This window comes from Rhodotorula toruloides (assembly GCF_000320785.1).
Source record: "Rhodotorula toruloides NP11 unplaced genomic scaffold Scaffold26, whole genome shotgun sequence".
In the NCBI taxonomy this organism is placed as follows: domain Eukaryota; kingdom Fungi; phylum Basidiomycota; class Microbotryomycetes; order Sporidiobolales; family Sporidiobolaceae; genus Rhodotorula; species Rhodotorula toruloides.
The window spans coordinates 63,621-78,423 of NW_015622986.1; the positions used below are offsets into that span (position 1 = coordinate 63,621).

The window sequence follows — 14,803 nt, forward strand, 5'->3', positions numbered from 1 at the left end:
CAGAACGTGGCGTGTGTATCCGGCGATGTCGTGGGGCGGAGGCGTATAGATGTGCGGCGCAGCAGCAGCAGCAGTGTGTTGAGGGTTCGACGGTGGCGCTTTGCCTTCTACCAACTCATACAAAACCTCTCCCCCCTTCCTCTCTTTTTGTGCCCTTTCCTCGAGACTTGCAAAGGCGCCTTTCCTCTCTCTCGCTTCCGGGGCTGTCTGGGTCGTCGTGCAGAGTCTGTCTGCGCTCTGCTGGCTGCTTTTAAACGCTCGCCGCTGCTCGTCGACCGCAACACCCTCATCGGCTCCACAGGCTCACGCTCCTCTTCGCATCAGCCTCATCACTCGAGTTGCTTTGACCGCGCTCAGGGCTGGCTGGGACAGCTTCGATGGCTTCTCCAAGCGGTGCTGCACCTCTCGCAGCCGCCCCCTCAGCCTCCGACTTCCCCGTCCCTCCCTCCTCCTCCTCCTCCTCCCCACCCGCCGCTCCCGCTCCCCCATCCCGCCCCCAGCTGAAAGCGCACTACTTCCACTACTCCTCTCGCCAAGTCAAAGCCCGTATCGATCCTGAAGTGCCGTTGGAGGAGATCGTCAAGCAGTTGTGTGCGTCGAGCCAGTTGGGTGTGAAGGAGCCGGCTGGGTTGTTTGCGCTTAGGGAGAGAGAGGGGGGAGAGTTAGTCACGGAGGAGAATGTGAGGGAGATGTTGGAGAAGGGGACGCAGTGAGTTCGGCGATTGCTTCTTCTCAAAGACGAGGAGGAAGGGCTGAGGCGGACGTTGTTGGCACGCAGCTTCACGCTCGTCTCCTCTCCGATGCTCGAAGCAGTCGAGATGGTCGACAAGCTTCGCTCGACCGACCCCTCAACCCTCAAACCAGCCGTCTTCACCCTCCGCACCCTGATACGCGAACGCCTCTTCCTCCGCGAGTACGTCAAGCGAGGCGGAGTCGAAGCACTGCAGGGCGTGATTAAGCGAGCGAGTGGGAATACGCTTGCGTATGCGCTGGTTTGCTTGCAGGGGTTGTTGGAGCTGGATGAGAGGGGGTGGGAGGGGATCAGGAGGCCGTTCGTTGCGAGGATTGTTGAGATTGTCAGTGAGTGCCGCTTCTTTCCTTTCCTCCTGACGAGTGCAAGCTAATGTTATTCATTTTGTAGCGACTGAGCCTCTGATCAATGTCTCTCGACCCGCAACCGCCATCCTCCGCCGCCTCGCCTCGCAGCCCTACACCGCTCCCAACTCTTCCGCAGGCGAAACCGGCTTCTCAGCGGTCTTTGACTCAATCTTCGACCAGCCCGACTTCCTCGCCATCTTGGTCGGGAAGCTCTCGTCTGGCGACGTCGAGGTTACGAACTTGAGTCTTGGGCTGTTGGAGTCGTTGCTGAGGGGGAGTAACGAGCTGCGAGATTTGCGGGTTGCGGATGCGTTGGAGAACCTGGATGCGTGGAAGACAGTCGGGGTGCGTCCCAAACCCTCCACGTTCACCTGTTTGCGGAACTGACAATCCTGGCTGCGCAGAAACTGCTCGACCAGACGAAAGGCGCCGACCTCTCCGCCCTCCTTTCTCTGCAACACCAACTCCTCCTCTCCCTCCACGTCGCCCTCACAACTCCCATCGACGAGCCACACTACCACCTCTTCGACGAAGTCTGGGTCGCGGGCGAGCTGGAAGATACGGACGAGACGAACCGCTGGAGGAGGCTGGGGTTCAAGACGGAAGCGCCCCAGTATGAGTTTGAGGGGGCCGGGCTGTTGGGATTGAAGGCTTTGAAGCGGTTTGCGGAGGATTCGCAGAATGAGTTTGCGCAGGTGCGTTGGCCAAAGTCTCGGTTTGTCTGCGCCCATACAGCAGACTGACCGTTCAGGAAGGTGCCTGCCGCACAGACTCTACGCGACCAGCTCAAACGACCCGAAGCACAACGACTCCCGCTCTCAACCGCCTCAACTCTCGTCCTCCGCGTCCTCGCCTCCTACTTCGAGATCACCTCTCCTCCATCCTCTCCACCTCCGACACCCTCACCCTACCTCTTCCGCCTCTATGAGCTGCACGCGCTCGTCGTGCAATTCTTCGCGCGCATGTGGGTCGAAAGTGGCGCGACGAACGAGGAGGACGAGGTGGAAAGGGTTGCGGCGCTAACGAGAGGGCAGGCCAAGTATGTGCTGGGAGGAGCGGGTGGGGAGAAAAGCTGGTTCAAGGTCAGACAGTGAGTCGCGCTGCCGGTCGTATCGTTTGGACACCGCCGCTTCGATTGCGGCTTGCTGACGTCCTGCCACTCGAAATCGCCTCTCAGAGAACTCCTCAACGCCGACTACAAGACCGTGCGAGACCGCCAGCTCCGCGAACTCGCGATCGAGGACGACCTGCTCAGTAAAGCGCCAGTTCGCAACCTCCGCGGCAGGCTCTACCTCGAATCCTACGAATTCGTCAAAGCCCAGCGCATCGCTTGCTTGCACCGAGGAGCGTGGTTCCTCGTCTCGCCTTCAACGACTGGCGCAGCGGGTTCGGGCAAGAAGGCCCAGGGGAGGAATGGTCAGCAGGTCTGGCGGTTCTACCGACTTGCGCCGAACCGGAAGGTGCTGCACTGGGTTGATGCGGCGGAGAAGAGGGAGATCGGGCCAGGACTTGATGAATTGCCCGAGAAGAGTGAGTCCCGCTCGTCGTTCGCGCGTGTCGACTCGCTCACGCTGTTTCTCGCCGCAGTCGAAGTCTCCTCAATCACAGAGATTGTGCCAACTGGCGGTACGACTCCGCAACGACCGCCCGCAAGTCGACAAGGCCAGAGCAACGGGCGCACGACAGGCTCAAAGTCGCGACTCAGCTTCCTCTCGAAAGACTCGTCATCCCGCACTACGTCTCCAGCGCCGGCACCCGACACCACCACGTCGCTCTCCTTCACCCTGCACACGCACACTGGCCCGCTCGTTGAGCTCACCGCTCCGTCTGCCTCGGCTTTCTCCGAGTGGGTCGACGGCCTCTCGCTTCTCCGCCCCGACGGCAACATCGTCACGCGCGCCACGGCCGACTACATCCAGACGCTGACCGACTTTGGCGTCAAGGTCAAGCTGCTCGACTTGAGCGGCGAGAGGATCAAGATACCTGCCGAGGTCACGGTTGACAGCGTTCCCGATCCCTCTGCCCGCTTCTACTACGCCGATTCGTTCTGATGTCAGGTTTTGTACTTCGCTGCTTACCTTCTGTGTCCTTGTTGTCGTCTTCACACCTGAAATCGCAAGTCTCCTGCTCGCCTCTTCCCTCTCTCCCACGTTCATCTCACTTGGTCTCGCTGCTTCGCGCTCTTCCCGCTGGCTAGGCTTGCTACGGTGCCTCTCGAAGCCCACATCACGCTCACCGACTCCCTCGCTTGAAGCACGCCTCTACGTCCTCCCCACCTTGTCGTCGTCCGGCAATGGCGATTGCAAGCGCCTCGTCCTCGAGCTCGTCAAAGCCGAAGAAGGGCGCATCATGGCTATCGAGTGCCAAGGCGGGTCTCAAGAGCATAGGCGGGCACACGAGCGTCCCAATGTCGACGACGAGCAGTGGCAGCTCCACACTCACCGACTCGCTCGGCGGCGGCGCGAGCGGTGCGGCGAGCAGCGCGGGGTCAATTACCATGCTCTCACGAGTGGTCAGCCGGACGAGCAAGGGCAAGGAGCGGGCGGTCGAGCCGGACAACGCTCGTCTCGAGGCGATGGTCGGTTCGGTGGCTGCTAGTCTCGCCGACATGCCTGCGATTGCGCCGCGCAAGATCATCGGTGCGGTAGAGGACGAGTGGCCGTTATACAGGTGCGTGCGCGCTCGATGAAAGAGGTTCCGCCCGCTCACACCGCTTCCTCGTCCTGCAGCTGTCGACCTTCCGACTACGAGATTGGCGAGCCTGTCGGCTATGGTGCAGCAGCAGTCGTGCACATGGCGACCTTCTGTCCAGCAAACGTTACGCCTCGCCCGAAACCCCTGACTTGCGCGGTCAAGATCATTGACGTCGACCGCATGGCGACGGACGCCGATATCCAGCGACTACGGATGGAGACGCAGCTCATGGCGCTCAGCAAGCATCCGAACGTCTTGCGTGTGCGTGGACAGTGGGTCGCTGGCTCGAAACTGCACATCGCCGTGCGATACATGGCGCATGGCTCGCTACTCGACATCTCGCGCTACGCCTTTCCCGACGGTTTCCCCGAGGACGTCATCGCATGTGTACTCGCGCAAGCTCTCAACGGTCTCCTGTACCTGCATCAGAACGGATGGATCCACCGCGACATCAAAGCGGCGAATCTCCTCGTCGACGATGACGGAACCGTCTTGCTCGCCGACTTTGGCGTCTCGTCTTCCCTCTTCCCCGACACGACGTCTGGGACAAGAGGCGAGGCGATCATCCGAGATGCGATGGCGCCGCGGAAATCGTTCGTCGGCACCCCCTGCTGGATGGCGCCCGAGGTCGTCGAGCGCAAGGCGTACGACTCGAAGGGTGCGTAGCCGTCCGCTCCTCTTCGAAAATCCGCCGCTGACCCCAGCACCCACAGCCGACATCTGGTCCTTCGGCATCACCGCTCTCGAACTCGCCTCAGGCCGCGCGCCAAACTCGCTCTACCCGCCTGCGAAAGCGCTCAGCAAGACGATCATGGACGACCCGCCCGAGCTCGACCGCGAAGGGGGCAAGTACAAGTACAGCAAGGAGATGGGCAAGATGATCGAGAGCTGTCTCCAGAAGGACCCGGCGAAGCGGTGCGTCCCGCTCCTTCGCCTCGTTCGCGCCAAGCTGACTCCGTTTCCCCGCAGACCAACGGCCGAGAAGCTCCTGCAACATCCCTTCTTCCGAGGAGCGAAGAAGAAGGGCTTCCTCGTATCGGCTCTTCTCGACGACCTGCCTCCACTGCAAGACCGTCAACATCGTCGTGCGTCCTCTTCTTTGCGGTCATCCCGTCTCTCGGTCACCAACGCTTGTCGTTCAGGTCGTCGAGCGTCTGCCTCAAACGGCGACACTTTCGCATCCTGGGACTTCAACCCGACCGTCCTGCATACTCCGCAGCGCACGACCTCGAGCGACGACCCTTTCGACGGCTTCAGCGCTGCTCCCTCTCCTCTCCATCCTCGACGGTCTTTCTCGTTCCAGCAGCAGCAGCCCGACCTGCGCGGTTCGCTGCGGCTCGGCCCGACCTCCCGCGACCGGGACACGAGCAAGGCGTCCAGCCACCGCCGTGGTATCAGCTTCGACCTCGACCCGTCACCTGCGACGAGTCCTCGAACGACGGCAGGGTTCTCTTTGACGGGCAGCGTGCACTTCGAGGAGTCGGAGGCGGTGACGGAGAAGGACGAGGAGAAGAGCGAGGAGAAGGCAACTTGACGCTGTTCGACACTCGCGCTCGCTCCGCCTCCTGTCCCCGTGTCTCATGCTTATTCGTGGATGCCGAGTCCGTTGGCGCTAGGATCGCGGCGCCGGCTCGCGTGAGAGGGGGACTGTGCGAGGGGAGGGTCCTCCTTTGGTCCTCCTGCGCGATGTCCGGCTCATCCTGCTCATTCATGCAGCGTCCTTCATGCGTCTGCTGCTTCAGATTGAACCATGTCGGCGCCAGTATTCAGTAGATGCGGAGGAGCGAACGTCAGTGAGTGCCGTTTGACGCTATCGCCCGGAAAGGAGTCTGACCTCCTCTCGCTCGTCTTCTGTCGACAGAAAACCAACCCCGGTTCCTGACCGACTGGCTGCGCCTGGCGCACCTCGCCCTCTTGCTCCGACTCTCTCCTCGTCTCTCCCTCGCTGTTTCCTCGCGCTGCGACGATGGCTGTGAGCAGGCCTGCGTCGCCAGCGTCCTTCGCAGGACCTGCCTCGCGCCCGCCTTCGCGCAACGGGCACCGCCTCAGCTACGCCCTATCGCTTGATCTGGCGACGAAGCGCTCGACGCCGTCAACATCTGACGATCCGCGCCCATCTGGCCTCGTGCGCGCCCATGAGCCACCGAGTCCGACTGGCCTCTTGCCGTCGTTCGCACGAGGTCGGATGCTCCCCCCGCCCGTTCCCGCCCGTTCTCACCTCAACTCGGACCCTCGCGCGTACTCGAGCTCGTCGCCGCAGACGAACTACACCCACCTTCGGCCCATCCACGCCGCGACGAACGGGAACGGCGCGTCGTTCGCAAAGCCACGAGCGCCGTCACCAGCGAGGTCGGGCGCCAAGCTGCCGTCCCTAGCGGCGTCGCAGTCAAGCTCTCGTCTTCCAGCACCGTCGGCGACAAACGGTCGACTGTCAGGGTCGTCGAAGAACGGATGGAATGGGGCTGTACCGACATCGCAGGCAGCCTCGTCGCGCGGCGTGCCGGGTTCTACGTCCTTTGCCCGCCCGCCTTCGCCTCTCCGTCACGCCCACTCATTCCACTCGCTCCCGAAGACGTCTCACCGCACCATTCCTGAGCCGACGACTTTCGCTCGACCAGCTTCGCCCGCCTCTCACGGTCCAAGCCAGCCTTCGCAGTCCTCGGCGCGCTTCCACCCGCCGCCTCTTAATGTTCAGGCCAGCATGGCCTCCCTCCGCCGCAAGGCTTCGCAGATCGAGCTGGACTCGCCTACGACGGCCAGTCAACCTCCTTCACCCGCCGCACCCGCACACTTCTCGATGACCGACCGCCACCGCACGCCTCGCTCGAACCAGGACGGTTACCGCAACCTCGTTCGGCGCGCCTCGACGTCCGAGTTTGGCGCCGTCAAGATGGAACTCGACGAGGATGCGAGCATGTTGGCTGCGCCACCGCGTCCTCCTTCACGCTCTTCGACCCTTCCCACCGCTTCGTCTTCCTCCGGCGCACCCGTCAACCGCGGCGACTACTCGATCCTCCGTCGCGGTTACCCAGCCCAAGTCCTCTCGCCTCACTCAGTCCACCACTTCTTCCCTCCCGACGACCCTCGCATCGCACCTCCCGCCGACTCGGAGATCCGCGAACGAGACGCCCAAGCCGCTCAGCCGAACAAACGGACAATCTTCTCGCCGTACGAGTTGAGCGTTCTCCAAGGCTTGTGGGCGGCTGGCGCGTATTATCCGGCTTCCCACCAGGTTGAGGAAGTCCAGCGCCGCACAGGCTTGTCGAGGCTGCAGGTCAGAAACTGGTTCGCGAACAAGCGGCAGAGGGCGACAGGCGACGAGAAGCTTCGCGTCATCGAGATGGGCAAGGGGCTCTCCGTTGCTTACTAGGATTCAGGTGCGTTCTCTCACGCTCGCTGTTTCGGCTTGTCTCTGACAGCGAGCGTAGCAGACTCTCGATATAAACATCAGTCACACTCGCAAAAAGTACATAGATACCGCCGGACGAAGTTCGCAAAAACGTAGATACCGCTTGCTCTTCGCGTAGATACCTCTCACGTAGATACCACCTTTCCACCCTTTCGCATTGTCTAGCATGTAACACCCTGTGCATCCCGTAGTTCTGGTCGACCGAGAGGACTCGCGTCCCGTACCGGGGGCTAGTCAGACGAGTTCTTACAACCTGGCACATAGCTGCGAGAGGCTACTCCCCCTTCCTCTCCCTCGACTCCTGCAAGATCTCCAGCACCCGCGCCGCGAACTTCTCGACATCTTTCCGCTCCTCCTCCGTACTCTGCAGCACTCTCGGCCCATAGTCCCCCGCTCGTCCACCACCGCGTCCTCCTCTCGCACCTCCTCTCCCTCCGCGTCCTCCTCGCCCGCCTCGACTCCCGCCAGAGTTGTCCCGCTCTTGCTGTCCAGGCGGAACGAGACCCGTCGCGAACCGTCTTCCCGATTCAGGCCGGTAGGTATTCGGGGTTGGTTCGGCTGGGAGGCCGAGGAGGACGCGGAGAGAGGCTGGCCGGGCGTGGTGCGGGAGCTGGAGGAGGCGGGAGAGGGCATTGCGGACGCCGGAAGGGGAGGCGAGGAGGGCGCGAATTTCGGGAGAGGTGGCTGGTGCGATTGAGGGCTGGTCAGCACAGCGCGCACAGTCGAATGGAGCTACTCGTGTGCGCACCGATAGCTTCGAGCTCGAAATGCCGCAGCGGCTTGACATCGTCCCGCTGGAGAGGGTCCGCCCAAAGCGTCGGATCAGGCTCAGCCGGCCAGTGCAAGTCCTTCAGCCGCTTCCGTGGTCGGTCATCGGTGTCGTTGCGTTCTTCTGCGGGCACTTTGCGTGTTCAACGAGCGAGGAGAGGTAGAGGAAGCGCGAGGCGAGCTCACCGACTCGTGGGAGAACAGGCGCAGGAGGCGGCTCGTACTTGGCTGTGGTGAAGCATCCATCCTCTTTGTGCTTCTTGAAGCAGGCGACAGAGCAGCTGCGCGAGTACAGCGGGCGAGAGACGACTTCATCAGTTTCGAGGAGGCGGTGTCGAGGAGGGAGGGTGTGACTGACTAGGGAGCGCCGTCGACGGGGCAGGCGTACTTGGCAGAGTCTGCCTTGGTGCAGACTTTGCACGGAGGCAGCTTGGAGCGCATCGTGAGCGAGAGACAGCGGAAGCAGTGAAGGGGACGGGGGGGATCAAGGTCAATTGCGTTCGACACTCAGTGACCGCTGCTCCGAACTACAACAGACGAAACGAGGAGAAGAAGCGGACGAGGTGAAAGGCGACGAGCTGAAGGCAGCAAGAGCGACTGCATGGCCAAAGATACGTGCAAGTGATTACAAGACAGACTGCACTTCAATACGCCGTTCCTGCGTTCCGCCTCGACTTCCTGCCCTCTTCAAGAGTACATGTCCGAGTTGTTGCTGCCTCCCTGTCCACCGCGACCACCTGCACCTCCTGCACCTCCTCCCATCGCCGAGCCGAACGACTCTGCCATCCGGCGCATCCTGAGAGTGCCAAGTCAGTAGGGAAAGCTGCGAAGCGACAGAGTGAATGTACTCTGGGTCGTTCATGAGAGCGCTCATGTCCGGCATGCCGCCTCCGCCTCCGCCCATAGATTCCATCATCCTCTGCATCATGCTGAGGAAGGAGTCAGCATCGGTCGAAAATATGTTCGTAAAGACGCGAAAGTGACAAGTCGATGAGCGAGGGAAGATGGCGAGCTTACGGGTTCGACATCATACGTTCTGCGAGCGGGACAAGCAGCGAAGGACGGTGGCAGACGCGTAGAAGAGCGGGAGGAAGCAGGACGAAAACAGTCAGCAATCCGCTCAACTCCTTGAGCCGAACATCTGCGACAAGGGCGTACCGAGACCCCCGTTTTGCATGAGCTGTTGGGCCATGCCCATGAGCGCAGGGTTGCTCATGAGCGAGGCCAGGTCGCTGCAAAAAGAGCACGTCAAGAACTGCTCGGAAACTGAAGGTGCGAAGCGGGACTCACGGCATTCCAGCGCCCATCCCGGGGAATCCAGGGATCCCTCCTGCTCCTGCACCGGCGCCGGCACCAGCGCCTGCACCCGAGCGGGACGAGACGGAGTCGGCGGACGCCGCGGGCTCTGAGGGAGTCGAGGAGGCGGGGAGGCGGGAGCGGGCGGTCGAGAGGGAGGACTTCATTGTGGCGTTCTGTAGAGGGATAGCGTCAGATGCGTCTCTCGACAACTTCGAGATTACGCAGCAAAAGTAGAAGAGCTCGCAAGCTCGTCCAACTTCGCATTGCTCCGCTCTCAGAGTCGGCGGACGCACCGTCGGGTCAAGCTCGAGTCCCTTCTCGTACGCCTCAACAGCCTCCTGGTACTCGCCAATCGAGAAAAGCGCGTGGCCGAGACGAGAGTACGCCTTGCTGAAGGACGGGTCGATCTTGAGCGCCTCGCGGGCGTCCGAGACGGCGGACTTGTGGTCCTGGACCTGCGAGTAGGCAGCGGCACTGTGTTGCGGGACACAAGAGTGGTCAGGCGAAAGGGCTTGGCGAGGTCGACAGACAGACTGCGGACACACCGGTTGCTCCAGTAGACGGGGTTGCTGGCATCCTTCTTGATCGCCTCCGAGTACGCCTCGATAGCTCCAGGGTAGTCCTTCTTCGCCATCAGCTGGTTTCCGCGCGACTTGGCAGCGTCGGCAGCCTGCTTGTCCTCCGCACTCGCCTCCTTGGGCAAAGCATCAGTCGATGTCTGGGCGGCGACCTGCGATCGGGGACCCTTCGGCACAGGTCAGAGAATGCGAAAAAAGCACATAAGCGTCGACCAAGCGCGGTGATCCCGAACGAACCTCATCGAGGAGTTGAGCGAGCGGCTTGGAGAGGCCGTACGCGCGCTTGTCCTGGTCCGACTCGCCCGACACGCCGAAAGCCTCTGCGATGCACTGGCCTGCGAGCGTACAAACACCGTCTCGTGAGCTCTGGCGCTGGCTGACGACGCGAGGTGGGGAGGACGCACTCGCAACCTCGATGCCCTCCTTGTCGTCCTCCTTGATTGAGCCGTTCTTGAGCGAGTCCTCGAGGAACTGCAAGACAGCAAACGCAGCACGCTTCTGGGCAGTAGCAGACGACATGGTAGCGAGCGGTGAGAGCGAGAGCGGCTTGCGCGTGGTCGACGAGGTGTTCGATCCGCTTCGCTCTCGAGGTTGTCGCCGTGGAAGGTACAGACAGCTTGCGTGGGCTTGCAATGAATGGAGCCCATCACCCGAGGTCAAAGGAAGCGAAAGGAGGACGATGCACTGTCTTCGCACGCCTCAAACCGCAAGACAGGGCATTGAATGCACCGTGAGATATCGCGAATGCAAGGGCCGGAACAATAAACAACACGAAAGACGAAAGGAGGGCGCAGGCGAGTCGGCGGAAGGCGGACTCAGTAAAGGAAGTTGCGGTTCGAAGGAGTCTTGCGGATGGGCGAGAGGATGCCTTCGTACGTGTCGATGTCCTCGACGTCGACGACCTTGGCGCCGAGTTTCCTGCAAGGTCAGGCAAGTCAGTATAGCTCTCGCCAACATTTGCGGAAGGAGGAAGGGCCGGCGCACCGCTTCGACTTCTTGTTCTTGCTGCCCGAGCGAATGACCATGCTCTTGTCGAGTCCAAACTCGTCTGCCTCGTCGAGCTCGTCTCCGCCAGCGCCATCAGTACCCGCCGAAGCAGCCGAACCGGGCGCCTCGTTCTCCTTATCCGCGCGAGTCTTGGGCGTCGAGACGGGCGTGTGCGAGTCAGGCACGACAGGCTTCTTCAGCGGAGAGGGTTTCCTGCGAGGCGGCGAGACCTCGTAGTCGGCGTCGGATCCGTTTGAGGCGCCGTCGTCGACAAAGTCGTCGCTGGAGCCTTCCGCCTCATCGACCTCCTCCACGTCGAGCTCGACAATTGACGCCTCTTCTCCAGCCCGCTGTTCGACCTCAGCGAGCTCGGCAGCGGCGCTCAAGTCCGCTTCGGCATCAAGCTGAACTGCATGAGCGGCGCCCCCGCCATTCTCGCGGTCGTCCCCGGCGAGCTCGTCCTCCTCTTCCTCATCGCCAAAGACTTCTTGCGCAAGAGGCGAGAGAGCCTTCGAGGCAGCGCGGTGCGAGACGTCGTCCATGTCGCGGCCGATCGCCTTGGTTCGGTGTGCAAGGGGAGACATGGATGCCTGCAGAGATGATCCCGTCAGTTCAACTGGTCTACCGCAGCGCACAGAGAGTCTTCGTGCGCACCGAAGACTCGGCGAAGCTGGTGTCCGGCCCTCGACTCGCCGACAAGAGCATCTTCTCCACCTCCTCCTCTTCCTCCTCTTCGCCCTCACCCGCCTCACCGTCGTCCGAGTCATCATACGCGGTCGACGGTGTAAGCGAAATCTTGCGGTTCGCGCCGCGGCCGGGAGTCTTGGCTGCTTGCAAGCGGGTGAGGATGTCGAGCTTGGCATTGAGCTTGTTCTCCGCTTCAATGGCCTGCGAGACATCCGTTAGCTCGGCATGGGGCGTCAAGAGCGCGGGGGAAACGCACCTCTTCGCGCAACCGGTCCTGGAAGCGCCGCTCCATGTCGAGCATCTTCTGCTCGTACTCCTTGGTGATCTGCGCGCGGACGTTCGATACGACGAGCTCGGCATTCAGCTGCGACTCGTAGAGCTACGGCGTTGAGGAGGGATCAGCTTGCTGAACGATCGAAGCGGAAGCGGGAGACGCTTACTGCGGTGCGAAGGGTGGACAGCTCGTCCAAGAGGGCATTGAAGAACTCGTCCTCGTCCTCGTCGTCGGACAGATCCTCCTCTGTGCGCGTGAGAACGTTGAGCGATTGCAGGAGTCGAACGGCGAGAAGAGCACGCACCCTCGTAGATGATCTCCTCTTCCTCGCCTCCCTCGACGAGCGACAGCCGCACGATCCTCGGTTCAGCCTTCTTCTTCACCTCCGGCAATGTCTTCAGCTCTTGCGGAACCGGGACGGGAGCAGCGGCGACGACGACAGCATCCGGCCCCCGCTTGACGGTCATGACGCCCTTGGCGACGGCTGAGAACTTCATGACGTGCGAGTTCTCGTCGAAGCCGGTTTCGTAGGGGTTGACATTGACGATCATAACCTGCGCGACAATGAGGGCGTCAGCGTGATCGGCGAGAGGGAAGTCGGCGGAAGGGACGAACCGCTTTGCCGTCGCCGACAAAGAAGCTTTGGAACATCTCCGTGAGCTTGCTGTGGCGGAAGGGGACGATGGCGGGCTGCGCGTGTACGTTTTGCAAAGTCAGATCTCCTTCGGAAGCTCCGAAAGGTCTGGCGGTGATGTGGGCCAAGCGCACCTTTCTCCCCTTCTCTCGCTCCTGATTCTTCCTAAGCACTTCCATGCACTGTCCGAGCACCATCAAGCTCTTGTTAATGTTGCCAGCCTCGCGCAGCCTGTCGCCCGTGGTCTGCGTATGGACGACGCGCTCGCTCCCAGCAAGGTCGACGATGCTGAATCGGCTAGTCAACTCGGAGCCGGTGACGCGCGAGGTGCGGACGACTTTGATGGTGAAGATCGAGTGTGAGCGGGACGAGGCGCGGTTGGCGAGTGTGCTGAAGACGCGGCGGTTCGACTGGCCGCGCGAGAGGACAGCGTGCGCTTCCTGTGCTCGCGAACACCAGCACTAATCAGCTCCTCGGCGAATCAAGATTCCGATGGTAGCGGGAGCGGCGCACCTCTGCACTCGATACCTTGACCTCTTGCAACCCGCCAACAACCTTCGTCGTCGCACCTTGTCCCGCCGCAGGTGCCTTGTCCGCCTTGAGGCTCAACGCGCTCCGTTTGACCGTCGTGAAATTCTTGAACAGACCCTTGAGCATCCCGCCGCCTGAAGAAACGGAAGCAGCGGGCGTCGAGGGCGTGGGAGCCGGGATGGGCGACTCGAGCAGGTCGTATATCTTCTCGTTGTAGATCTCCGAGTCTGCAGACGAGAGTGTGAGCGAGACGGATACTGCCAGGCAGACGGCGCGGACGTACAGGAGACCCAGACCGCGTACTCGTAGTTCTGGTCGACGGGGACGACTGCGAGTGCAGCGTCAAACTCAGCGTTCGAGTCGCAATGCGGGAATGGAATGCGAACGCACAGTCAGGGTCCTCAGGCGCAGTCTCGTCGGCAGACTTGGCGTTCGGAGTCGAGGTCATCGGTTTACCTGCAGGAGCTGCTCGAGGCGGGGTGAACTGTCCAGGCATGGCGCGCTGCAGAGTCCGACGGGCACGGAGAAGCGATGCCGGTCAGCATTGACTGCTGGACACGGTTTTCGCATCGCGCAGTCGGGAGTGCACCTTCTTCTCAAGACTCTTCCAGACGACCTCCACGACGCGCGGCAACAATCCCCTCTCCTCCCCCGCTCCACCCTGCACCGTAAAGGTCTTCCCACTCCCCGTCGGCCCATACGCGAACAGCAGGCAGTTCTCGCCGTTCTGGAGGAAATCGCGGACGAGGGGGAGAGTCGTGGCTCGGAAGAAGGAGGATTGGGATTGGCCGCTCTCTTTCGACCCAGAGGCGGTGGAAGTGGTTGGAGAAGAGGGATGAGAGGGGAAGACGGAGGTAAACTTGTAGAGTGCACCGAAGGTTGACGAGTCGGGCGTCAAGACTTGCGAGTGAGGGATGGGCGAGGCGAGGATGTCGTCGGGAACGCCGGACGGATGAGAGGACGGGTTCAAGTTGAGGTTGGACGAGCGGAGGAGGGCGTTGGAGAAGAGGGAGGAGGTCGAGGACGAGGGGTTCAAGCGGTGGTCCTGCGAGAGGAGCCAGTCAGTCCGGCTTCAGCGCACGCATCTGGGAGTAACGCACCGCAGGCGGGACCATCAGTACATCCGTGTCGTTCAGGACCTGGATGTAGCTCTGCAAACGAACGCCAGGCGGCGCAGGCCTGATCCGCAAGTACGCCTGCGAAGCGAAACAAAGCGACGTGAGCGACTCCTTCTCCTCCCAGCCGCTTTGGACGCACCTTGAGAGGTTCCCTCGGTCCCTCAAACCCATCGCTCGCCCTCGCTAGGTGTCCTACCGCGCCCGAGTGCGCCGCAGGCGTCTTTGGCTGCCTCAACGACTCCCTGCTCGTCATCCGACTCAACAGCCCGGGCGTCTTTGGCTTGACAGCCGACGTGGGCACAGCCAAAGACGCTCCTCGTCGCACGCCAGGCGTCGTAGGAGGCGGAAGACTCGTAACATTCAGCCTCGACGAAGTTCGAAGCGGACGCGTCGCAGCCGAGGTTGTTGTGGCAGCTCGAGCGACCGATGCACGTGTCTGCGTGACCTTGACTTCCGGAGGCGGAGCGGGGGTAGTCGAGCGCGACGAACGGGTTGTGCGGCGGGCGGTGTTGGCTGATGTTGAAGGAGGCGGAGGGGGAGGTGCGAGGGAGGATTGTTTGCGCGTGCGGAGGCCGGTGGGGGGCCCAACTGCTGGTGCTGTGGCTGATGCTGAGCTTCGCGTGGTCCGCGAAGGTCGGGCGGACATTGTGAGCGAGTGGTGAAGGTCAAAGGCGTGTGAGGACGAGAGGTTGAGTTGTGAGGGAGGGCGGGTGTTGAGTTTGCCAG

At 61.9% G+C, this 14,803-nt stretch overlaps 6 protein-coding genes across 6 annotated transcripts; 3 read left to right on the forward strand and 3 right to left on the reverse strand.

Annotated features, from left to right (window-relative positions):
* Positions 1-377: 377 nt before the first annotated feature.
* RHTO_04153 (engulfment and cell motility protein 1) lies at positions 378-3,149 on the forward strand (the record flags this gene model as incomplete). The annotated part of the gene is made up of 7 exons (XM_016417821.1): positions 378-709; positions 779-1,080; positions 1,142-1,443; positions 1,503-1,793; positions 1,869-2,188; positions 2,276-2,628; positions 2,686-3,149. The coding sequence occupies 7 exons, from the start codon at positions 378-380 to the stop codon at positions 3,147-3,149; spliced, it is 2,364 nt and encodes a 787-aa protein (XP_016270737.1).
* Positions 3,150-3,391: 242 nt separating this feature from the next.
* Positions 3,392-5,326, forward strand: RHTO_04154 (oxidative-stress responsive protein 1; the record flags this gene model as incomplete). Its single annotated transcript, XM_016417822.1, has 5 exons — positions 3,392-3,768; positions 3,828-4,450; positions 4,506-4,707; positions 4,762-4,877; positions 4,935-5,326. The coding sequence occupies 5 exons, from the start codon at positions 3,392-3,394 to the stop codon at positions 5,324-5,326; spliced, it is 1,710 nt and encodes a 569-aa protein (XP_016270738.1).
* A 432-nt stretch (positions 5,327-5,758) lies between these two features.
* RHTO_04155 (transcription factor) lies at positions 5,759-7,162 on the forward strand (the record flags this gene model as incomplete). Its single annotated transcript, XM_016417823.1, has 1 exon — positions 5,759-7,162. The coding sequence occupies one exon, from the start codon at positions 5,759-5,761 to the stop codon at positions 7,160-7,162; it is 1,404 nt and encodes a 467-aa protein (XP_016270739.1).
* A 313-nt stretch (positions 7,163-7,475) lies between these two features.
* Positions 7,476-8,410, reverse strand: RHTO_04156 (zinc finger, HIT-type protein; the record flags this gene model as incomplete). Its single annotated transcript, XM_016417824.1, has 4 exons — positions 7,476-7,885; positions 7,950-8,093; positions 8,156-8,250; positions 8,328-8,410. 4 exons carry the CDS (start codon positions 8,408-8,410, stop codon positions 7,476-7,478), a joined length of 732 nt encoding a protein of 243 aa, XP_016270740.1.
* A 246-nt stretch (positions 8,411-8,656) lies between these two features.
* Positions 8,657-10,365, reverse strand: RHTO_04157 (tetratricopeptide repeat containing protein; the record flags this gene model as incomplete). The annotated part of the gene is made up of 9 exons (XM_016417825.1): positions 8,657-8,765; positions 8,818-8,898; positions 8,987-9,005; positions 9,128-9,201; positions 9,260-9,441; positions 9,562-9,742; positions 9,814-9,998; positions 10,084-10,181; positions 10,251-10,365. The coding sequence occupies 9 exons, from the start codon at positions 10,363-10,365 to the stop codon at positions 8,657-8,659; spliced, it is 1,044 nt and encodes a 347-aa protein (XP_016270741.1).
* A 296-nt stretch (positions 10,366-10,661) lies between these two features.
* Positions 10,662-14,723, reverse strand: RHTO_04158 (kinesin family member 20/23; the record flags this gene model as incomplete). Its single annotated transcript, XM_016417826.1, has 14 exons — positions 10,662-10,764; positions 10,831-11,423; positions 11,488-11,721; positions 11,777-11,899; positions 11,961-12,040; positions 12,099-12,348; positions 12,410-12,484; positions 12,563-12,868; positions 12,942-13,186; positions 13,243-13,287; positions 13,350-13,461; positions 13,549-14,004; positions 14,060-14,155; positions 14,217-14,723. The coding sequence occupies 14 exons, from the start codon at positions 14,721-14,723 to the stop codon at positions 10,662-10,664; spliced, it is 3,225 nt and encodes a 1,074-aa protein (XP_016270742.1).
* Between the last annotated feature and the right edge of the window lie 80 nt (positions 14,724-14,803).